The sequence below is a fragment of the Delphinus delphis genome, chromosome 18 (genome assembly GCF_949987515.2).
Source record: "Delphinus delphis chromosome 18, mDelDel1.2, whole genome shotgun sequence".
In the NCBI taxonomy this organism is placed as follows: Eukaryota; Metazoa; Chordata; class Mammalia; order Artiodactyla; family Delphinidae; genus Delphinus; species Delphinus delphis.
The window spans coordinates 21,059,807-21,084,422 of NC_082700.1; the positions used below are offsets into that span (position 1 = coordinate 21,059,807).

Here is a 24,616-nt window from a genome sequence, read left to right on the forward strand (position 1 = left end):
CACAACTACTGAGCCCACAAACCACATCTACTGAGCCCGCATGCCTAGAGCCTGTGCTCCGCAACAAGAGAAGCCACCACAATGAGAAGCCCGCACACCGCAACTAGAGAAAGCCCACACACAGCAGCGAAGACCCAACACAGCCAAAAAAAAATGATGTTGGATTCTGGAAAGGTGGACTAAATGTAATTTTCCCACTAAGTACAGCTTAAAACCCTATACATTATATATAAAACAAACACAAGAAGCTTCTAAAAGACGGAGAGAAGAAGGCAGACTGGCTAGGGACCTTGGGACCCAAGGAACGACATGGCGGTGAGTTTCCTGAGTTTTCTTTTTGCTTCATTTATCCGACTGGGTGCTGGGAAAGACAGCGACCAGAAACCCCAACAAGCACAAACAAAAGCCCCAAGAAAAGCCTGCTGTCTCCAACTAAAGGACCAGGCCTGGGGCAGCCCAGCAGGACAGAAACTTTGGACAACAGCGTCTGTAGTGCAGACACTGCAACAAAGAGCAGTGGAGCATCTCCCCCAAATCGGAGTCCTGTTCCCACACTCTTCAGAGGGGCACAGAACCAGCCCTGGAAGTTTAATGGCTGTCCTTTCCGAGTTGTATCCAATAACCAGAGACACCATGGGAAGTCCCAATTGTTTGAATAAGCCTACATCTACAGCATGTTGCATTGTCTTTACTGCACAATATATTTTTTTTTTTTTTTTGCCGTACGCGGGCCTCTCACTGCTGTGGCCTCTCCCGTTGCAGAGCACAGGCTCCGGACGTGCAGGCTCAGCGGCCATGGCTCACAGGCCCAGCTGCTCCACGGCATGCGGGATCTTCCCGGACCGGGGCATGAACCCGTGTCCCCTGCATCGGCAGGCGGACTCTCAAGCACTGCGCCACCAGGGAAGCCCTACTGGACAATTTTTTTGCCTGCCTGTACAGGCTTGTGGCTCTAATTTCCTGCGTCAACTTACCTCTAACACTTCCAATGCATGTTGATTCAGGTTATACATCCTTTCCCCTACAACTAACAAATTTTCTCAGGACTGTAGGTATTAACTACAATCACAAGAGTGAAATCTTGTGTCCCTGGAACTCAAGATTAAGCAGATACATTTTTCTAAACTTACAAAAAAAAAGGGGGGGGAAAAAAACCCTAGGCATTTATACACTTTTTGCTTTTATTTTATTTGGAAAAATTCTCTGGTCTCAGTTCCTATTTAGCCCTAAATTCCTCACTTTCCAGACATGCTCCTATACACATTATATGAATAAGAACTGCTTTTCAAATATTGAAATACCATGTCAAAGGGAGGAAAAAAGATTACTTGAACTTTGATTCACCGCACTGGATTTACTAAGACAGGAAAGTAAGCTCAGGCATTTTAGAAAGATTTTTCAGCAAGAGTTGAAATTGAAAGGAATTGTTTTAATTAGACACAAATTATTTGGAAACCTTCAGCGCGCCTGTCAATTGAGGTTCTGCTGTGTCTGGCGGAGCTGCAGCCACAGGCAGAGGGAACATCTCCCACGGAGCTGTGCAAGGTTCTGGATGAGACCAGACGCTGGGAGGGTTCCGTGTGACAGGCAGCCTGTGCAGGGGAGCCCTGGTCACAAGCACCACTCCTTGCCGTCTCAGGGGCTTTGCCATCTCAGGGGCTTTGCCCAGGTGACAAAGTGAGGCAGAGAGTTAGGGGGATACTTTCCCCCTTGCTGTCTATACCACTCTGCTTCCAAGGATCGATGCTTAGGAGGATAATGAGGCAGCACCTGCGGCCCAGCTAGTGGCAATCTGCGGATAGGCAGCTGTCCAGCCGGGGAAGCACTGCTTCTCTAAGCAATGCCATAGGTGGCCGCTGCGGACACATGGGGCCAGCGAGCAGGACAGAAGGAATGGAGTCAACGCCACATGGTACCTGCAGCTGGGCGGGGGACACCACAAGCCACTGGGAGAGGCGGCTGAGGCCCCTGGATTCGGATGCGGCTATCACCCTAGACTTCGGTTATTCTGACAATTCAACCTCTTGGCCGCTCTGAGTTCCCTATACATGTCTGAATTGTTTGTAGGATACACGCGTGCATCACACACCTGCTGTGCAAACGCTCTTGGTTGGAAAAACCAGAGACTCACCCAGGAGCAGTCACAGGGCATGGGAGAAGTCATCACTTGGGGGTCCAAGACCCCTACCGTGACCATGAGGATAGCTCTCCAGAGGCTGGGGAAGCAAACGGGATGAGCCTCCGAGGAGGGCACATGCGCTGGAGCGGGGTAGCACAGCCTGGTTGGGACGAGAACTTCGACCAGGCCCCGCCAGCGGGAACCATATCTTCTGGTGAACAAATCATGGAATCCAAAGGGCTTGTGAGAGACCACTGGCCTGGGCCAGCAGGCTATCACTGCACCTCAAGGGAGGGATGGTCAACAGTGAAGAACTTGAGGCAGGGGTAGCCACACCAGAGCCTTCACCTCAGCCTGCCCTGAAGCACTGACTCATTCCCGTATGAAAAGATAAACTGAAGCCTATTAAAAATTTGAAGAGGGCTTCCCTGGTGGCGCAGTGGTTGAGAGTCCGCCTGCCGATGCAGGGGACACGGGTTCGTGCCCCGGTCCGGGAAGATCCCACATGCTGCAGAGAGGCTGGGCCCGTGAGCCATGGACGCTGAGCCTGCGCGTCCAGAGCCTGTGCTCCGCAACGGGAGAGGCCACAACAGTGAGAGGCCCACGTACCGCAAAAAAAAAAAAAAAAAAAAAAAAAGTGAAGAGTTTATTTGAGCCTGTGTGGATCCAAATCGGGCAGCACCAAACCGGAAGTGGCTAAGAGCCCTCCACCAATAGGAGCTGGGGAGAGACTTACAGGGAAAATGCAGAAGCAAAGCAAGGAAGTTATTGATTGGCCGCAGCTTAAAGCCTGCTGCTTCTGATTGGTTGTCCTCGGGTTTTGATTTCCTAACCTTGAGGCATTTATGGCCCTAGGCTTTGGTTTGCTTACTTAGGGCACCACGGCCTTACAGCCTCTTCAGTCTGATGGCCGCCGTGTTTCATTAACTGAACACCAGCAATGCGGAAAGGAGCACGCAGAGGCTGGGAGTCACACAAGGCAGACCTGAGACGCCCCAGCTTTTCCCCAACCTAGAAAACCCAGCCAATCACAAGCTCCATTCTCGTATCTGCCCCAGGTCGCATGCAACTTCGGATCTGTGGTCTTCCACTTACGATAGAAGGCTTGTAAGTGAATGGCAGACTGCACATCATCAGATGCAGAACAACCACCATAACAACCTCGACCTGTAGGTGAGCAGGGCAACATGACAGACCCAGGGTTCTCCTGGACGGCAAGTCAAACTTCACCTTCGACCAAAAGGGATCCAAAAGAAGAACTCTTGTGAGGACCCACCTATGGGTCAGTCCTGGTTAGCAGCATGGACTTGGGATAGAATGATCAAATTTACAAAAATAAAAAAGGAGCTGGCAATGTCATTACTTTGGAAGAATCTTTAAAGGTAGAATCATCCTCTACAAGAACGTGCTAGGTGCTACTCTGCTTTCCTGAAGACTGTTATCCTTCACAATGAATAAATAACCAACCACTGAGAGCTTGGCCATTCCTGGAACTCAAAAAGGCTGTTATGCTCTTAAGGCATGGAAGCACTTTTACGTTCTAGAGCCATCTCTACATTTGTCAGAAGAGGGTAATTTTATGCTCTCAAACGATTTCTTGGTATGCTACTATTTAAAAAGAATTCTTGAGGGAATTGGAGAACGAGAAGAGGGTGTGACCGTAATGGAAATAGTCTTTGGAACCAATCTTGCTAGCCACCCTACTGTTCCCACTGCTTTTCTTTTTCGAATAACATGTTGCAATCTCCTCTGGCAGCTTAGAGAGTCACAAAAGTGATCATTAACTAACTGTTAATTCCCATTTTCTGGCTACTTCATTCTGTGGTCCTTTTGCAGGTTGTGACCAGCTCCTATCAGTCAGTGTTCGGGACCATGCTCAGAGAAATGGCGGCTAGCAGTGAACTGGAGGAGGATATTAACATTCCCCTGACCCGTCATCTGGAGAGAGAGACCAGAAGGAAACTGGGAATTCTGTAAGTGACTGGAGAGATGGAGCTATCGGTCAGTAGGTGCAGGTAGGCCAGTGGTAGCAGCAGGGAAAGTGTAAATTGGGTCATCAGAGAATAGAGTAAGGCCAGGGTTGAACAGGTCCCCTGAGTCAAAGGGCAGGCACAAGCCATGCACAAGGACAAGGGTAAGATTAGGGGTCAAGGGGACAGGATGGTCCAGCTGCCTGCCAAAACTCAGGAGCAAAGAAATCTATGAGCAGGGGATGTGCAGGATAGGATCAAAGATGGGCAGTGACAGATGCTGGAAATCCAGGGCAGGAAAAGTCTTGAAGGGACCGTGAATTGTACGCAAGTCTGGGAAGCAAGGTTCAGACCCCTGGGCCTTTGAAGTGAGGGGACAATGGAGGATCAAGTTCATGTTCCCTGAGGGGGAAAAGCCCTGAGCCTCACTGCCCTGGGATTCATGGCAAGAGCCCCTGTTGGGAATGGGGAATGATAAGTTTATTGCAGCCTGCTGCTGGCACCCAATCTTTCTAGTTGGCATGACTCCAGGTCTCAAAATGTTCCAGAACCCTGTTTGTACATCCAGACTGGGGTACATGGAAGCCTGGACTTTCACTTATCCAGCTGTCAGAAACCTTGATGAACAAGGTACATGGTCAGACATCCAGGGGGTCTACGGCAGACTCCCCAGCAGTGGTTGAGGATGAGGCTGTGAGGATGGGGTGCCCTGCATAACCTCCTTGGTGAATGGAGACTCTCACAAAAATCAGGGAGAGACTGACTGCCAGCAACTTCTGCTCTGGGCTCAGTAGAGTCCTAGGGCCAGAGAACCCTAAGGCTTCTCTAGGAAAAGGGAAGGCAGAATACACAATGCAAAACACAAAGAACATCCAAGCTTTCAGATCCTCATACAGCGGCAAAAAACAAATCCCAAATAACACCCCTGTAAGGTACCCTCTCTCATATGTTACATTTTCTCCCCTTCTTTCCCATTTAAGCCTATAACGGAGGCTCATTCTAACCTAATTGCACTCAATGAATATTTCATGAGCACCTCCTGTGTGCCGGTCTGTACAGTAGTGTGTAACCCAGTCTCTACCACTGAGGAGCTAGCTAGTAAGGATTCCACTAGCTTGCAAAGGTGGGCAAAGAGCTAAGGGAGGAAACTTGCCCAAAGGGCCCTGGATGCCTCTGGCTGGATCCCCTCACTGGAATTTAACTCTTGTATGCACGTGGCATCGTGCTCTCAGCCGGCCGGACAGGCTTCACCCCACCCCCTCCTCCGGCCTTACTCTTTCACAGGTGACGGTAGGCAAGGTAACTGCTTCAATTCCATTCAAAGCGCTTGCAAATAAATAACACTTGGTACAAATGGGCCATGAAGAGCTCATTCTCCAGTTCCGCAATTGCTCCTAAAGTACAAAGAGCAAACCTCTATTTTCCCCCAGACAAAAGAGTCCAGCCCTTTCCAGCAAAGGGTATGTGCTTCCTAAGGTTGCTTGGGGTTAAATTATTATGCTCTCTTCAAGGACTCTGAACTGAGAACTTAAAATCTGTCTTGTCAAAGGCCTTCCTCTCTGATCCAATTAAGCCTGGGAGGCTCACTCCTTCCGGCAGATTCCCTTCCAAAAGGGCTCTGATCTGAGAACCAGGAAAGGCAGCTGCCTCTGGAGACCACCCTTGTTTGGAAGTAAAACAGTCCAAGCCACTTTAATGCCAGGATGACTCCCTTCGTCTATTGACATGAGAGGGGGGTTGAGGGCGTGATCCTTTTGAAGAGCTGTGCCTTAATGTGGCTTTCATGATAAGTCATTTTTGAGTGAGTGTATTTGAAATTTTCCTACTAAATGCGAAGGGGTTTCAGGTGGCTCTGTCCGGTTCGCAGACAATGCTGTTTCTCTAAGCTATTTCCAAACAGCCTTCGCTGAAACAGGCACAAGCCGCAGGGAAAGCAAGCTGCACGAGCTTAACTCACGGAGCCAGCCGTGCATTTGGGCCTCCCAGCCCTGGCCTCGCTCCCAGGAGGACCCCCACTGAATTCATTTTGAAAGGTCTGGGGGTCAGCCCAGGGGCCCAAGTTGAAGGCCAGTCAGAGGCCAGGAGGGACGCACAGCACCATGTGCTGGCCCTTAATTCCTGAGTACAGACTGGAAGAAAGCTGGGTCCGAAGGCAGAGCCTTCCAGCCCGCCCTCCACCTATGAAAAGGCTGAGCAGGCCCTAGCATGGCCTACGGTGCAGCATGACATGGAAACATGAATCCAGTCTCAGCTTCTAAAGATGAGTCACGTTCCTTTTAGGCTGAAGAAAAATTTTGGAAAATATAAGGAAACAATCCTCTGGATTATGAAGAAACGTGAAAGTAAGAACCCTAACCCACCTTCCACCCCCGCTGCCCGGCTCTCCTGGGTGCGTCTCGCTGTCTCCCACCTTCTGCCGTGTCCAGAAATGCTTGTTTCCTCACCCGAGCATCTACTGGGCTGATACGGTCTCAGCTGCTGGGGATAAAACACAGAGCAAGCCAGACAAAGGATAAACCTCGAGGGGTTCATCCTTTGATTGTGCTGGGGGTGAGAGGGAGGGCAGGAGGTGAAGACAGCCAAGAAATCAGGGAATTTGCACATAAAACGGTTGATGGTATGGTTGGAGGGGTGTACTATGGGACCACACAAGAAGGGATCTGACCTAGATTTGCCTGGGGGGGGGGGCGGTGTCCAAGAAGTCATTAACACAAAGTTTAAGAAAGAGCCCCTTTACCAGATACTGAAGGCATTTGAGGTCCAGCTGTTAAGTTGTGCCAATCATGGAGGTTGCCAGTTTTTTGGGTCTAATCAAAAAGCCTAAGAGCCTAAGCCATCAGGCTACTTAATTCAGAAACTCAAAACCACCATATGGAACATCTTTCGGACGACCAGATCCAACTAACGTAGAAATGGCAGCAACACCCACGGCAGACACACCTAATCAATCATGGTGCTTTTTCTTGCTGAGCCAGGACGCAGCCCCAGGTTCCCTCTCAAGGAAGAGCTCCTGTCCCCATACCAGTGTAGGCCCCTGATCTAACTCCTATGGAATAACTGCTGCGGGCCAGTTATCGGATTCAAATTAATCTTCAAAACCATGTGAAGATGGGTAAAGAAACTTAGGCCAAGAGAATAAGTGACTTCCCTGAGATCACCCAGCTATTGTGTGGGCATGAACCACACTCAGGCCCAACACCCCTCAGGTCAGACCCAGGGCTCATCTCCATGACATGTTCAATGAGCAACAAAAGGCAAGCGTGTCTGGGGAAGTAAAGGGCCTTCTGAGCCTGAGTCTCGTGTCCCCATTGGAGTTAGAAGGCAGGCAGAAGAAGGAATGACCACCTTCAGTTTCTAGAGCGGGCAGGCCTACCTCCCACCAAGACTCACACAATGGGGTACCCCCCAAACAAGGAGGGGGTTTCAGATGTTCAACAGCCAGAAACACAACAAATGCCTGTTATTATTTCTGTTCCCTTTGGGCCAAAGACACCTGTGTCTTTCACTCCTTGGCAAGGCACACAGTAGGCACTCAATAAGTGTTTTTGAAATGGATGCAGGTATGCATGAGTTTTTCCTCCTTTTGGGAAATGAAGGCCTTTCAGGATACTCTACGTCACATGCCCCGGGTAGGACTTCTAACTGGAGAGTGAAATTCGACATGACCGGATTCCCCATTTGTGCCTCACCATCACCCCTCACCCCTGCCCCACTCCCTGCTCCTCTGAACACCTGAGGCCTACAAGGTTTGAGCTTTTTATGCAGAAAAGCAACACATTTCTAATTGATAAGAGGCATCCCCTCCGTGTTCAGGTTGTAGCCAGTCCCAAAGAAATCCCGCAGCCTCCTTTGAGATACAAACTCATTTCCTTCCAGGATCCAGACCACTATCTGACACCCCAGGCACACAGCCCCGCGTCTCTGAACTCTCCGATTTCCAAGCCAAGGCTGGCGTCGCAGGCACATGACCTGCAGGCACACAGGTCCTCACACTTAAGGCCCTGCGCTTGCTTTTAAGGCTCTGCTGTCACTGTCTCGAAATCCTTAACAATTTTAGAACAAGGATCCCTGCATTTTCATTTTGCACGGAGACCCTCAGATTAGGTAGCCTCTCCTATTCAGAGACAGCTCGCCTGGTGAAAAGAAGGCGATCACTACACAGCTCGTGTCATGAGCCATCAGAATCCACAGCTCCCCGTGTAGAGGACACAGGCCTGTTGCCCTTCTATGGGGCAGCGGGCTCCGTGCCACATCATTTCAGAGTAACCTGATGGGTCTCTGCAGGCAGCATGATCCCACTTTAAGAAAACTGAGGCTCAGAAAGGCAGCCTAAAGCCTCCCCGCTAATAGAGACAGAGCTGGATAAATGGCACAAACCAGAAACTCCATGATTTTAGCATTCTGACAGGAGAAAAACATAAGCACGTCCATGTCCTCTTTTATCATTACAGTTCAGAAATGCTTTATATTAATTTCTAATTAATACTCAGAAACAGCAGCTGGGCTCACATCTGCTTTTTCCCCGGACAAATCATTTCCACTCTGGAAGCAAGCACTGGAGGAGGACTCCTCGGAGGGAGACTGAGATCCGCTTCCAAGCTTCCCACAAAGGTCTTTTATTGACTCTGCCCCCGCCCACCTCTCTCTCACTTTCCTGAGGAAAAGCTCCCCCTGTGAGCTCTAATGAGCAGCCCCTTTAGTTCCTCAGGTGCACACAGGTGTGGTTCTCCTTCCCCACCCCCACCTCTCCATCCTCACTGACACCACCTCAGACACCCTCATCTCCCTAGTGTCCCTGACTCCTATCCTCTCCTTTCTCAGTCCTTTCTCCATATTGTTTCCAGCAAAATCTTTTAAAAACTCTTCACTGGCCCTCCACTGCCTCCAGGAAAATCCCACATTCCCCATGTGGCTTAGAAGGCCCTTACTTTTTCCTCTCCAGACACACTGGCTTTTTGGTTATTCATCAGGGCCAGGCATCCCTGCCACAGGGCCTTTGGACGTGCTGTCCTCTGCCTAGAGCACTCTTCATTCCAATACCCTTGTAATTTGCTCCCTCACTTTATTCAGGTCTCTGCTTAAATGTTACTTTCTCAGAAACAGTTTCCTTGGCTACCCTTTACAAACCAGTGCACACGCTTGCACGTGCGCGCGCGCGCGCGCGCACACACACACACACACACACACACACACACACACATCATTTTCCATCCTTCTCACCTGCTTAATGTTTCTTCAGGGCACTCCTAGCCACTGGCACGTGAAGTTTTTATCTGTTCACTCGTTTAACACCATCTCCGCTACTAGAACAGGCAGCAGGGAATGTGGCATCCCCGATACCTAGGACAGTTTCTGGCACATGAGTACACAACAGATATCTACTGAGTGAATAAAGGAATGCTCTAGCCCTGCCTGCCTCTCCTGAGTCGCCTGTCATCACTAAGCCGGTCCCAGACCAGCCTTCAGCCATGTCATGCTTACACTAGGAATTCTGCCTGGCACACTAGAGAAAACTTCCACCAGGAGTGTCCTCGACCGCCAGGCCTGGATACGGTCCCTGTGAGCTCTCATGGTGGTAGATCACATACCAACCCTCTGTGTTGGTTCGCAACCTCGGGGTCCCCCGGGTGAAATTCGAAATTAGCCCCCGGAAGCAGAGGGCAAGGAGAGACCGAAGAAAGAGGCAGCCCGCTCCAGATTGGTAGGTGGCAGGTTTAATAAGCAAGAGCACTTAACATTCGACGCTTGTCTTGGACGGCGCAAGACTTGCAGATTTCCACCCCCGCCCACGAGAACCTTAAAGTTTAGATGGAGGCCTTACCTGGCTTCAGGCACGTATCCCTCCAGATGGGCTCAACAGCACACTGCTCGCAACGCTGCGTCCTTGAAAAGGGCTCGCACTGTGGGAACCGTGGGCAGAACGTACATTCCAAGGACGGGGAGGGGCTGGGGAGCCTTCCATTGCCCCGGCCAGCTCGCTGGTCGAGAGGCGGTCACGTTCTCTCCGAGACCTCCTCCAACACTGTGTTGGCCCCAGTGGTGGGACAACCAACCTCTCTTAACTGACCTCCCCCAAACCTAGTAGCCGAGGGAACCGAGCCCTCTTCCGGGGAAGAGCGTCCTGACTGATACCGACCGCGCCGGAAGCTCCTCCTACCGCTGCGCCCCCTGGTGGTCGGACACCCGTCAAGGGTCCCTGGGAGCGGGGATTGTTCCCCCCGGTGGTCCTCACGGGTTTACTCCCCAACTTCAATTGTTATAAAAATGGACCAAAATGAAGATAAAAAGAAACTTGCTGTTGCTGCGAAAACTAAGTGCAATGCTTTTAAGATGACTTAATAAGAAAATAGCTTTAAAAAAACTGCTTTGAACAAGATGTGGACCAAACATACACAGAAGATTGGGGCATATACAGACATTTTTTTGAAGTCTACAATTCTGCACTCATACTATGTAGAAATTGCCAAAACTGAAAGTTACAGATAATAAATTATGAATGGGGTTTAAGCAAAAATGACCACAGAGCCCTGCACTTAAAAATGATGTGTTGGGGCTTCCCTGGTGGCGCAGTGGTTGAGAGTCCGCCTGCCGATGCAGGGGACGCGGGTTCGTGCCCCGGTCTGGGAAGATCCCACGTGCCGCGGAGCGGCTGGGCCCGTGAGCCATGGCCGCTGAGCCTGCCCGTCCGGAGCCTGTGCTCCGCAACGGGAGAGGCCACAGCAGTGAGAGGCCCGCGTACCGCAAAAAAAAAAAAAAAAAAAAAAAAAATGATGTGTTAGTACACATTTCTGTTTTAAGTTAAAACAAGCATGTTTCCTTTTTTTTTAATGACTCCCCACTTTAGCCTATTTTTTCCCCATTAACAGAATCAGCAGCCACACTTGTTACTGGCATGTGGCTGGTGTGTCACCCCTCACATCCCCAAGCCTGGACCGGGTGGTCTTCACCGTGGTGTCTGGCATCTGGCACTAAGCTGGCACATCATAGGCCCCTGATAAATGTCTGCTGAATGAATGAATGAAAAAAATAAGAGAGCTTGGGGAAATATGGCCAATATCCCAAATCCTCAAGCTCTCTTTGGTGCCCTGAGAGAAACAGATCTAAGTTTTCTTTCTCTTTTCTACCAAAGACTTATCTAAGCAAAGGGCTACGGAGACTACTTTCACATTCGATGCATGTAATCTACCACCACAAGATGAGTCTGAGAAAGTAGTCAAACAATCTCGTCGTCTCGTTCGCCGTAAGAAGACGTTAGAAATACACACAGGCTGGATAAAGAGCAAGATTAAGGTAAGTGTGGCAGTTGGTGTTTGCACTTTGCACGGGGCTTTTTTTTTTTTTTGGCCCAGGTAAGACACATACACACACCATCAGGGAGCTGTCAGGACCAATACACAACATGAATACAAACAAGAAAAATACGTCCCATGTATAGAGGCACTTCTGAGTGTATGGGTTATCACAGACTCACTAGGACTTGTACTAGGGGTTGTTGAGACTCTTCTCCTTGTAGGGCCTACGTTAAGCAATTGGGTGGGGTTGGGAGTAGAGGAAAGGAAACATATAATATATAGGTCCCTCCCCTAACAAATTTAAAATCTATATCGAAAAAGGAATCACAGAGGGACTTCCCTGGTGGTGCAGTGGTTAAGAATCCGCCTGCTAATGCAGGGGTCACAGGTTCGAGCCCTGGTCCGGGAAGATCCCGCATGCCGCGGAGCAACTAAGCCTGTGCGCCTGTATGCCACAACTACTGAAGCCCATGTGCCTAGAGCCCCATTCCCCACTCTGTCCTGCCCTGGAGCTTTTGTTCCTGGAGCATCTGTCTCCCAACCAATTTTAAATGTCCTTCCTGCAGCCAGGGGGAAGGTCCTCCCCGAGATCTCTAAGCAAAGGATCCTGCCTAACCCACCATTCACGTAGGCTGCCCAAAAGGCCCATGAGGAGTGGGACATTTGGTTGTTTTTTGTTTTTACAAAGGGGCAATAAATTCCAAGTAGTTTGCTGAGTCAGGTAGCACTGTTTATAAGTGTGTGCTGGTGTTCAGGCAAAATCCAGCCCAGCCAGCATCTCTGCAGCAGTCAGGGAGAGATCACAGACAGACAGGAGCCAGGGAGAGCTCAGGGGCAGACAGAGAGACAGCAGTAGGGAGAACTCACAGACAGACGGCAGCTGTCTCATAGCTCAGGGTCCTGCCTATAAGGCACTGTTTTCCCTCTAGTAGAACTGAAGGAAGGCCAGAGATGTAGTCTCTTCTCTATTAACTTTTAGCTCTTAACCTCATACTTTGTCCCCAAGCCAATAGTGATGAGATTTGGGCTTTTAGATGTGCTATTTATGATATATTTCCCAGTGAGAGAAAATGTGACAACTCTACCTCTGTGTCAGAGATTTTTCTTTGCTCACGGTGTCCTTATCATTAGGAAAATGTCATTCCATGACAAGTGAATTTGACAAGAAGGAAGCATCTTGAGAAATTCCGGCTTTCAGGTGGCTTTTGAAAATAAGACCTAAAATACAAAATCCTCTCCCGTGAACATTATCTAGAAGCTTCTTACGAGCTATCGATAAGGAAGAAACCAACCATGGATATCCTTATAAAGCACTTTTTTTAGGTTTAAAAAAAGAGAGAGAGAGAGCAGTGATTTGCAGAGTAAATGTGCCAGGTGGCTGGGAGCTTAATGGCTAGAGTCAGTGTGTTTCCATGGGGGTGGGGGGGAAGGGATGGGAGGCAGACTGTGGGAGTCTGGCTCCCCTCTCACTGGATAGGCTTGTGTAAGTCAGGTAGCCTCTCTTAAACATGGATTAATGACAGTGTCTCCTCCATTGGGTCACTGTGTCATGGAAGTAAAGTGCTGAGTGCAGTGCTGGGTAGGGACAAGAGTCAGTTCCAGGATCATCATCATCACCTCACAGAGAGATTCCTGGGCATTTAAAGGCCACACCCTGCAGAGCCCATAGCAGCTCCTCAACCAGCTGCCCCTCTTTCTTTCATTGTCTCGGATTTTGGCATCCTGTTGTGAGCTCTCTTGAACAAAGGATTCTTCAACTGTTAAAATTAAGAGCTCGAAAACCACTGATGTGACATCTATTTAGAGTAACACGGGATACAAGATGACTTCAAAAGGCGTCCTGCTACAAACACCTGGGAAACTTAGACAAAATGTTAAAAGTATCCTTTGAAACGCAGAGTGTATAAGAAAGTGCGGGAGGTAATACCAGAAATAGAAACTGGAAAACGAGAAGAGTGAGAGCGAGAAGAGTGTGGGTGAGGTGGGTGTGTCCTGGTGGAGGGGAGGGGTGGGAAGCAGAAGAACTGTCCTGATACCCAAGGGCTTGGGTTTTAATGCCTGATGGGGACACGAGGGAGTTGGAGGACAGGCATCCTTCTCAAGCACAAGTGAAACAGCTACAATAAGTGATGACACACTCGGCCACAAAACAAGTCACAGAAAACACTAAAGAGCTGATGCCACATAGACTCTGCTCTCTTAACCCGGTGGATTTTAATTGGTAATAATAACATAGCCAAAAGCAACTGGTACATGTGCAAATTTTAAAACACTCTTGTAAATAACCTGTGTGTCAAAGAGGAAATCATATCGAAAATTTGAAAGGAGTCAGAATGAAATAAAAGGTAAGTATCTACACTTGGAAGAAAGAGCTAAAACAGTATTTTGAGAGAAATGTTATAGCTTTAAATGCTTATATTAAAGAAGAGGAGGAAGAGGATTGTGAAGAAGAAGAAGAAAGATGGAAATCGACGAGCTCAATGTTCAATTCAAGGAATTAGAAGAAAAATAGACTAATATAGAAGACCCACAGAAAGAAGACGTGTGTAGAAAATAATGATAGGAACAGAAATTGATACACTAGAAAGCAAAGAAATAGAATAAACAAACCAAAAGGCTGGCTCTTTAAAAAGACTAGTAAAACAGGCAAATCTCCAGGCAACGTTGATCCAGAAAAACAAAAAAGAAAAGGTATAAATACTATAAAGAATGAAGACAGGGCTTCCCTGGTGGCGCAGTGGTTGGAAGTCTGCCTGCCGATGCAGGGGACACGGGTTCGAGCCCTGGTCCGGGAAGATCCCACATGCTGCGGAGCAACTAAGCCCCTGCGCTACAGCTACTGAGCCTGCGCTCTAGAGCCCGCGAGCCACAACTACTGAGCCCATGTGCCACAACTACTGAAGCCCGTGCGCCTGGAGCCCATGCTCTGCAACAAGAGAAGCCGCCTTAGTGAGAAGCCTGCGCACCACAACGAAGAGTAGACCCCGCTCACCGCAACTAGAGAAAGCCTACACGCAGCAACAAAGACCCAACACAGCCAAAAATAAATAATGAATAAATAAATTTTAAAAAATAAAATAAAATCTGCACACACACGTGCACAGAGCAATCCATCTCAGCCTGCTTGTCACATAGACAGGTAAACCCACCTGGAATCCCCAGCAAGTTGGTGGTGGTTATGGGTGGGGGAGTGATGGGTGGGTGGCACATGGGAATCAGAGAGTAAGTAGACTGATCTCAAGCCTTCTAGTGACAACACCATGCTCTGATTAGGGACAATCAGCCCCTGCGAACTTTTCACAGGCTTGTCTCTTCTTCCTAGGTACATCAAGGTGATGCAAAAATCATTCTCTACCCCAGTGAGATTGTCTTCCAAATTCTCTTTCCCGATGGATCAGGCCAGATATAGTATCCACTGGAGCACAGGGACACATATGATGTCTGAAAAGTCTGTGATTCGGGGCCGGGGCATGGGTTTTACTGGGGTCTGCGTCCTCCGCAGGGCTCTGCCCTCTCCAGGGGACCCCAAGGGACTACTTGTGCCTTAACCATCTCCCAGTTATCCATCAGGACACCTGGCTATGCTCATCCTCAGTATAAAAGAGGGAAAGTTCACATACATCATTCTGGAAGACAGTGAAAATATGTGTGTCCGGGCCCTTATCAACAACTCTGGCCATGCCACCTTCTATGATGAAAATGGAAACATCTGGTAAGCTTGGGTCATGAGTCTTAAACACCCCTCCCCGAGAAGAAGCAGTGTGATTAAGGTTTTGATTCCCAGTCTGCACAGCTGTCCTCTCTCTGGGTAAGCCTCTCTTTCTGTCTCTCATTCACTTATGAATTCATTCATCCGACTCACACATGGGGAGAGGGGTATCATGATGGGCCAGTAAGACAGGTCCCTGACCTCAGATGACACACTATCCTTTTTGCACCATTGCTTCCCCGCCAGGAAATAGCAATCATGGACCCAGTAAGGTGGGACCCTTTTGGTTTCAGCTCTCTATATCATTTAAGAATCAAACTTCATGAGAATTACCTTAGAAAGACCCAGTGACCCTCTGTTCCAGGTGCCTCTAAGAGGAGGGTATGGTGAGTGCATTGGAGGGGCGTGTATTGTATTTTAAAAACATAACTTCTAAATATTTCATTGTAACTAACTTAGTTGTTATGTTCCCATTTCTGGTAATGGTGGGAAACCTCATCTTACCAATTCCAGGTAATTCAGTCACTTCAGAATTTTTCTCCACCTCTTTGGTTTAAGAACTCTGTCTTTTCAGGATTTCTCCCTTGCCTTCTGCTCTAATTGGTCATGGAGTGGGAAATGCATATTGTCTTGAACCAACTTTATACTTCTTGATAGTCAAGGCCAAAATTTTTTTAATTCCAAAAAAAGATTTTCATTCTCCAGGCCTTGGTTTTTAAGAATATTTTCTCTGCTATGAGGTTTTTCAACACCATTTCCTAGTTGACTACTTTGTTCTCAGGGGTATCTGCCCTTCCTGGAGGGCACTTTGTATAGAAATTGATGTCTGAAATACTACAAAGCTACAGTAATCAAAACAGTGTGGTATTGGCACAAAAACAGACATATGGATCAATGGAACAGAATAGAGAGCCCAGAAATAAACCCACACACCTATGGTCAATTAATCTTCAACAAAGGAGGCAAGAATATACAATGGAGAAAAGACAGTCTCTTCAGCAAGTGGTGTTGGGAAAGCTGGACAGCCTCATGTAAATCAATGAAGTTAGAACACACCTTCACACCATACACAAAAATAAACTCAAAATGGCTTAAAGACCTATATATAAGACATGACACCACAAAACTCCTAGAAGAGAACATAGGCAAAACATTCTCTGACATAAATCATAGCAATATTTTCTTAGATCAGCCTCCCAAGGCAAAAGAAATAAAAGCCAAAATAAACAAATGGGACCTAATCAAACTTATAAGCCTTTGCACAGCAAAGGAAACCATCAACAAAACGAAATGACAGCCTACAGACTGGGAGAAAATACCTGCAAATGATGCAACCGACAAGGGCTTAATATCTAAAATATACAAACAGCTCATACAACTCAATATCAAAAAAATAAACAACCCAATCAAAAGAAGAAGACTTAAATAGACATTTCTGTAAAGAAGACATGCAGATGGCCAATAGGCACATGAAAAGATGCTCAACATCACTAATTATTAGAGAAATGCAAATCAAAACTACAATGAGGTATCACCTCACACCAGTCAGAATGGCCATCATTAAAAAATCTACAAACAGTAAATGCTGGAGAGGGTGTGGAGAAAAGGGAACCCTCCTGCACTGTTGGTGGGAATGTACACTGGTGCAGCCACTATGGAGAACAGTATGGAGGTTCCTTAAGAAACTAAAAATAGAGCTACCATATGAGTCAGCAATCCTGCTCCTGGGCATATACCCTGAGAAAACCATAATTCAAAAAGAAATATATAGCCCAATGTTCATAGCAGCACTGTTTACAATAGCCAAGACATGGAAGCAAACCAAGTGCCCATCAACAGATGAACAGATAAAGAAGATGTGTCATATTTACACAATGGAATATTACTCAGACATAGAAAAGAATGAAATAATTCCATCTGCAGCAACATGGATGGACCTAGAGATTATCATACCAAGTGAAGTAAGTCAGAGAAAGACAAATATTATATGATATCACTTATATATGGAATCTAAAAAATAATACAAATGAATTTATTTACAAGACAGAAACAGACCAAAAAAACAAACTTATGGTTACCGAAGGGGAAAGGGTAGGGGGAGGGACAAATTAGGAGTATTGTATTAACAGATACACACTACTATATATAAAACAGATAAACAACAAGGATTTACTGTGTAGCCCAAGGAACTATATTCAATATCTTGTAATAACCTATAATGGAAAAGAATCTGAAAAAATATATATAAAACGGAATCACTTTGCTATACACCTGAAACTAACACAATATTGTAAATCAACTCTACGTCAATGAAAAAAAATTTTTTAAAGAAGGGAATTGATGTCTAAAAGGGGGAAGAAAGTACTGGATACAAGAAGCATCTGGGAGTGGGGACCAGAAACTCAGTCAATTATCTCCAATAGCATCTGCTACATACAGTAGGGCCTCTTCTCCCTAACGACACTTAAATTTTATGGCCACAAGAGACCTAGGGAAAATCTACTTTCACATTCTTGTTGAGGAAACTTAGGGACAGAGAAAATGATGAGTCGTTCGCCCCAAGCCATACATAAAATCAGAGGCGAGCAGTTTTATGGAATTTTGACCCAGCCTGAAGTAAAGCATTCTTTTAAATGATCAAATAAAGTTTGCAAGACAAACAACATCTTATCCCAGCGCATCAAAACCCAAGGGGAACGATGGTGCTCAGAGCTGGGGAATGGCTGCCCCCCGCCTCGAGATTCTGATTCTGTAGGTCTGGGGCGGGGCCTGGAGATCTGCATTCTTTAAAAGCTTCCCAGGGGATTGTAGGGGTTGGCTGGTGCTGGAGCCCAGGCCAGTGTGCCCACCCGTCTCCCAGGGCTGTGGCACCCACTCGGGGCTGTAAGATAAAGACAGGGGACTCCGAGGCAATACATCCCGTCCCCTCCAGGGGGCGGCTGCTGTGTGACACCACAGACCGTTCCTGGGACTCCAGGACAGCCTCAACTCCATGAGGAAATGGGCCCAGAGGTCCTGTCCTGGGGGAGAGCAGTGACCAGTGGTTCAACCTCTCTTCCTCTGGGCAGCCCAGCTTCCAGGCCCAGGCACTCGCCTCGTGGTCCCCTCCTGGCCCAGGAGCCCCTAACTTCTCATCTCCCGTCTCTTTCCTTGGGACCTGCAGACCTCTTGCCTTGGAAGTTTTTCGGAGATTGTGTTGACCACTTCACAGCTCCTGATTCTCCAGAGTGGGAGACATACCTCCCTTTCTAACCCTGGACTCCTCCCTCACGGGGAAACTGGGCCGCTTACAACCAAGAGGCTGTGGGATGTTGAAAGAGAATCGGTTCTGCTCAGAGTGCGCTCCGAAAATCTTAGCAAGGGGCCCGGGCAGCATCCTGCCTGCAGGGCCATAGGCCAGGGCCCGGGCCTCCGAGGGCCTCCGCTCTCACCCGCCGCCCGTCAGGGGCCCCCATGGCAGGAGAGCCTCCACAGACGTGTCACTGTTGCTTTTTCTTGCCCTTCCTTCTTGCTGCTGGCCGGACAGACTGAGTGGGAGAAGAGAAGCGCTCCTACTCCGACTACCCCGACAGGGATCGGCAGCTCTGCGCACAGGCCGGGAGGCCCCAGGCGGCCTCCCTGCGCTCAGCTGTAAGCAGTTCATTGCCAAGGCTTTCTTACTGCCTCTCCCAAGGGCAGCTGCATCTTCTCTCTCTGGGTCAAGCTCTCATCTCATTTGACTTCAACCAAAGTGGCTCCACGGATGGCATTTCAGGCATCAGAGACCTGGATGGGAGAGGGACTGTCCCTGTGTAAAGCCTCACACCCATCACACCTGAAAGTTCACACCACGGGTCAGAGCGCCCCAAGCTGCTTCCGCCCGCAGGGGTGGTGGCACCCGAGAAGACTGCTCCCACCGCAGAGGGACTCGGCCCCTGACGGACTTCACGGTCAGAGCTGCAGGCCTCTCGTCACTGGGAGAGAGATCCTGTGGCAAAGGCCCTCCAAGCCATTTGGGAACATTCAGCTGCTGCACCAGGGCCCTGCCGACCCTCATCCCTGCGGGGAATCCCACCTCTCCCCTGGTCCAGCCCCGCCTCCATTCCTCCTTCGCATCACAGGCCCTGGGAAGGATGGAGCGCCAAGCTGATTGGAGGACTGAATACTTCTCGGGTCATTTTTTGATCCCATCTCCTCAGGGAAGACAGAAGGCATGGCTGAAGTTTGCCGGCTGTGTGGAAGCTAAGCATCACCTCCACCCTCCAGACCCACGCTTGAGGAACCGCAGACCAGGCCTCCCTCCAGAGCTCAGGGTCCCACACAGCAAGGGCCCCAGACCTGCCTAAACTCGGGGTCCCTGGTGGTGGGTCCCGCCAGCTCCACAGTTTGGGTCTTTACACCCCCTGAGAAGAAGCCTTCAATTTCACACCATTCCTGGGTGTTCTAGACGCCAATTTCTTGAGGGAGGCTTAGCCCAGAACTGGATACGTCCAGGCTGAGACAGATCCTAACCCTGGGAAATGGGGAGGGCCTCGTGCAAAAATTCTGATGGGAGGCTTCAAAGGGTTAGAAGCTAGCGGGGATCCGCTCCCCTGCAGAGTGAAAGAAGACTCCTCTTTGCCCTCTCCATCAATGATAATAAGGAGATCCTAATGTTCAACGACTTACTGCTTTGTACAGGCACTTAATCCTCACAAATACCCTATGAGTAAAGCACTGTTATTATCTGCATTTTACTGAGGCACAGAGAGGTTAAGTAACTGGCCCAAGGTCACACAGCTTGCAAATGGCAGAGCCAAGCTATGAACCTAGAAATTCTGGCTCCAGAGCCCAGGTTTTTAATGCATCCATTTTTAATGCATCCATTTTTAATGCATCACAGCCTCTTGTCAAGGTAAAGAGGGATGTGGTTGGACAGGCTGGGCCCCATGGTGAAGGGACTTAATAGTTTGCACTCGGCTCGATGGGCAGTGGGAAGCAACAGGAGGACCTAGCGCTGGGGAGTGACCAGAAGAAGTTCTCCTTATTGGAAGTGAACAAGGCAGCCGTTAGCAGGCCTGAGCCGGCCTCTCCCTCCCAGCGTCCTACAAGGCCCCTGAACACCCCAGACGAGGCCTGGCAGGTGGTCTGAGTAATCCAGGCTCCCCCAAACCCTACCTTCTCCTGACTAACCCAGGTCCCAGATTCTCTTCCCTTCTGCATTTGGCTCCCGAGAGAAGTTGCTACCCATCAGCACCAATTCTCAAGACGGCCCTGGCGGGATTCAAAAACCAGAAGCCAGGGCGGAGGGCTATGGTGGGCTTGAAATGCCAGGAAGGGACGGCTCAAAGGAGAGCAGGGCCTGGGCTGAAAGAGGGAGGAGCCCACCACCCCTCGCTCACCCACAGCTGTTTCCGCGGGCGCCAGGCGCAGTGCGGGGCAGGGGCCACCCGGGAGCCAGGCAGAGGTGGACCCTTCCCTCCGGACCACAAGTTACATTTCCATTTTAGTGGGACGGACGGATGATAAGCAAACCCAGTCGATTCTCATTATTCGAGATAGTTCTGTTCTATAAGGTCTGCAGAACATGAACTAGCAAACCCTGAACCATCGCTCCCCGGGGAAAGATGCAAACGCACACATTTCACATAGAGTCACAAACACGCACAGAGCACTGAAGGATTTGAGTTGCCTGATGTGCGCATTCCCAGCTGCTTTGCCTTCTTGATTCAGCTCTTGACGAGGGAACCAGAGGATGGAGCCAGGAGGAGCAGGGCACGTGGCACCAGCAGCTTCAGTTCTGGGGCCGCCGGCTGGAATCTACCAGGATGGGTTGTTTCTAGTATGTACGGTTATCTGTGTGATATATACACACACCTATTTCCCCAGGGAGCAGTGGTTCAGTATTCGCTAACTCTGTGTTTGAGGCAACTTTACAGAACCCAACTACACCAAATAAAGAGAATCAATGTGTATTAGTAAATCATAGGAAGGAAATTAACAAAGAGATGGAGATAGTCATATCGGGACTCAGGGCTTCAGGAAGGGCCTCTCTGAGGAGGTGACATTTAAGCTGGGGCTTACAGCATAAGCAGGAGGGAACCACGCCAAGCAGGGTGGGGAGACCTCTCCAGGCAGAGGGAACAGCACGGCAAAGCCATGAGGAGTTCGAGAGCATGTGTGACCCGGGAACGGAAAGGAGCAATTGGGTGTGAGGGGCCAGGAGCACCAGAGGAGGCTGAACATGGACAGGCCAGGGCCGAAGGGCTGCACCTAGATGGGTTCACCTCCTTGTTGGCATTTCTCCCACCTGCCAAGGCCCCATGTTGGGGGGAAAGAGCACGGGTGGGAGGGAGGGAAGGAGGGGCGGCCTTGCACCCCTGGGAGAGGCTGTGCCCTCGCCCCCGTGGCCCAGTGCTGTGGCTGACTGATGCCTTCTTGGTCTAGGTTGAACCTGAGCCCAAACCTGGGATACTACTTCACCAGAGACAAGTACCAGAAGGCCTGGAACTGGTGGGATCTGAACCTCCACATCCATGCACCCCCCGTCCAGCCCATCTCCTTGAAAATCAACCAGTACATCAAGGTACAAATAAGGAGCCAGGATAAGATCATCTTCCGCTTCATCCACAAGCAGCAGCACATTTGCTTAAACCTAGGCACCAAGTACAAGGTAAGGTCTCAACTCCCCACGTCTCCTGCCAGGTGGGGAACTACCTGCACGCAGGCCACTGCTGGCTTGAACTGGTCCACGCCCAGGCCTCCAGGCCATGTTTTTCAACACTCCAACCCCTAGGGAAACGAGGCCCCCTTCCCTGACCTGATGCTTGACCATATACAAAGCAATCATTTAACTTCCGAACACTTATCACTTAACATAAGATTCAGAGCTGAGGAAACTGACATTCTCATCCCAGCAAGACCCAGACACGCTCCAAGGGAGCCCCAGATGGATGTGGGGCTCGTAGGCAGACACCATGAGGGCCTCACTCTCCTGCTGTGCTAGGGAAGCCAAGGGGAGAAGCTGGACGCCCCCAGGAGGGCACAGCCTTTGGAAGGCAGGTCACACCAGGGCCCAGCAGCTGGCCACCCTTTGGTTTGGGGTCAGGTTGGGATGTGGCCACGGGCACAGGCCAAGTGAGTGTCTTGGGGAAGCAGCAGCAAGGTTGCTGGTGGTAGGGCTGGGTTCACAGATTCGCCCTGGAGAGTGACGTTTCCAGGGAAGGCTCGGTCATGGCCACAGGGTCCTAATCCTGACGCGGGGGGAGCTTGGCGCCCAGGTAGCATTAATCCTCACGAGCCGCCTGTGAATTCCCACAGTACATTACCCCGGCGGTGCTGAGCGAAATGAAGAAGGAAGCAGTCCTGGAGATGGAATTCAGTTCAACGGCTCAGAAGATCCAGATCCTTCTAGGGAAAATGAGGACGATCCTGAGTACACTGACCACCTCTGATTTGGAATGCTTCATACAGGGCAGCAAGATCTGGCCAAGAAGACAATATGAGTTGGAGGAGGAACTCTCATCTCCCAAGCTGGGGCAGTCACCAAATTGTGCTGCTTCGGCACGTGCTGAATGTTCCCGGGAGGTGGAGGTGTCCAAAGCCCCGAGGAAACGCCCAAAGCCCTAGTTCATATCTTGTGGGAGCTGGTTTGTAATTTGGGACCTATCACAGCTCCTTGATTTGGAGAAAAAAAAAAAAAAGTTTTTCAGGGGTAGAGAGGGGCTGACAGAGTCTGTGGCTGGGCACAGAAGAGACTTAATCATGCGCCCCGCCAGCATTAGAAGCCAATTGTTTCAGCAGACAATACATGCCAACACCTGTCCCGCTTGCTTCTACTGCACATGAGTGCAGATGTTCTTTTGTGACTTTCCCATGCTTGGGTTGACTCAGGACACAGACTATCTCAAAGCCTAGCTCTGCCCACTGTTGGCTGTGTGACCTTGGGCAAGTAGCTCTCTGCCTCAGTTTTCTCATCTGTAAAATGGGTCTAGAAATAGTAGCTTCACAAACACCCCCGTCAAGACAGAGGGACGCCCAGTCAGCAAAGCAGCACCAGCCTGCAGCCAGTCCCCCACACCAGGAGCCCAAAAGGACCCACACTTAAACTCTCTTCAATAGCTGGGCCCCTTTTGGTCACTGGTTACAGTCACCAACTCAAATAGGTAAAGCAAAATGGGAAACGTGTGATCTGGATGGAAGATGCAATGGGTCTCAGAAAGGACTGGCATGTGGGAGGGCCCCAGGAGCCAGGAGGACTTTCGTTCTCAGCTCTGCGACACTGGTCTTGTTCCAAAGACGTGTTTTCTATGCATCTCAGTTCACATGGCTTTGTCTCCTGGTCTTTCTCAAAAGATCCCAGTGGTCTCTATTGGCCTGGCTTGATCAGGAGGCCACCCTTGGTGTGATCCAGTGTGGGAAGGGAGGGTGGGGTTATGTCTTAGGCTCCTAGTCGATGTCAAGCATGGAGAGGGGCAGTAGTTTCTAGAAAAGGGGGACTCAGGAGCTGGGCAATCTCCGATAGCATGCCTTTTATATGTCCCTGGGACACTGCAAACTTCCCAGGATGGCCTCAACTACAGCCTGAACCAAGAGTGCAGGAAACACCTCCTTCCCGGCTCAGCCTAGCAATTAGCCAGCTCATCCCAGCTGTGAACAGCCAGCCCAGCCCCACCTTCGCAGCCCCGCTCTCCAGCCGATCCCACACCGCGCTCACCAAAGTCTCGTCCTCACCCCAAATCCCGACAACTGCGCGCCTGGGGTGGGACCAGGGTGGTCAGGCTGGCAGTAGTGGGGTGTCGCATGGTCACTTCCCCCGTGTGACTATCACACCTTGTTGGCAAGTAGCATCATCAGCTAAGACAACAGGTACTTTGTTGCCAGGTAGTGACCGCTGGGGAGCAGACCGTCACAGGCCACACAGTGCTTGGGTTGACTCAGGACACAGCCATTCTAGGGACCTTGTTAGTTTACACCTCCGCTGGCGTGGGCAGAGGTCCCTTCTCTTACCAGGCCCTGGAGACAAGAAGCTCCGGAGTCGCGTCTCGCAGCAAACAAATCCTCCCGAGCCTGCGTGCATCTCAGAGCCCCGACGCTCCTCCCACGTGTGCCCGGGAAGCAGACAGCCCTGGTGGGGGTCTTGGTGCCACCACCCGCCAGCTGTGCGACCTTGGCCACGGCACTGAGCCCCCCTGGGACTCCGTTTCCTCCTCTGGAACAGGAGGGCAACCACCAACACACCTTGCAGAGTTAGAATGAAAGCAGGTGGCGTCAGTGAAGCGCTCAGCCTGGCGCTGCACAGGTGTGGGCACTTTATTATCATCCGTCAGTGCCTCTCCCTGGTCTTTCTCCTTCCACAAAACCTGAAGACATGACTCACCCCATTAACACAGAGACTGTCAGCAGGTGGCCTCGCAGAGGCATTGTGCTCGGTCAGCTCCCTGTTTTAAATATTCTATTGCCAACGTCTATAGAGACACAGTATTTCACGTCGATTTTAGGCATTTCCAGCCTCTCTTGTAGCTGCTGCTCTGTTCGAGTGTTATCACCGGCCAGACACAATTACCCA

General features: G+C 49.7%; 1 protein-coding gene across 1 annotated transcript; it reads left to right on the forward strand.

Moving 5' to 3' along the window:
- Window positions 1-309: 309 nt before the first annotated feature.
- Window positions 310-22,677, forward strand: ERICH6B (glutamate rich 6B). The gene is made up of 7 exons (XM_059996208.1): window positions 310-315; window positions 3,956-4,092; window positions 6,370-6,478; window positions 14,704-14,789; window positions 14,941-15,093; window positions 21,496-21,721; window positions 22,369-22,677. Exons 1-7 carry the CDS (start codon window positions 310-312, stop codon window positions 22,675-22,677), a joined length of 1,026 nt encoding a protein of 341 aa, XP_059852191.1.
- Window positions 22,678-24,616: the final 1,939 nt, after the last annotated feature.

What these genes read in the sequence shown, in the direction of transcription:
- ERICH6B (XM_059996208.1), top strand. An exon ending in AGAAGGAAACTGGGAATTCT is followed by an intron (nt 4,093 to 6,369) that starts GTAAGTGACTGG and finishes CGTTCCTTTTAG; the next exon opens with GCTGAAGAAAAATTTTGGAA. An exon ending in GATGAAAATGGAAACATCTG is followed by an intron (nt 15,094 to 21,495) that starts GTAAGCTTGGGT and finishes TTCTTGGTCTAG; the next exon opens with GTTGAACCTGAGCCCAAACC.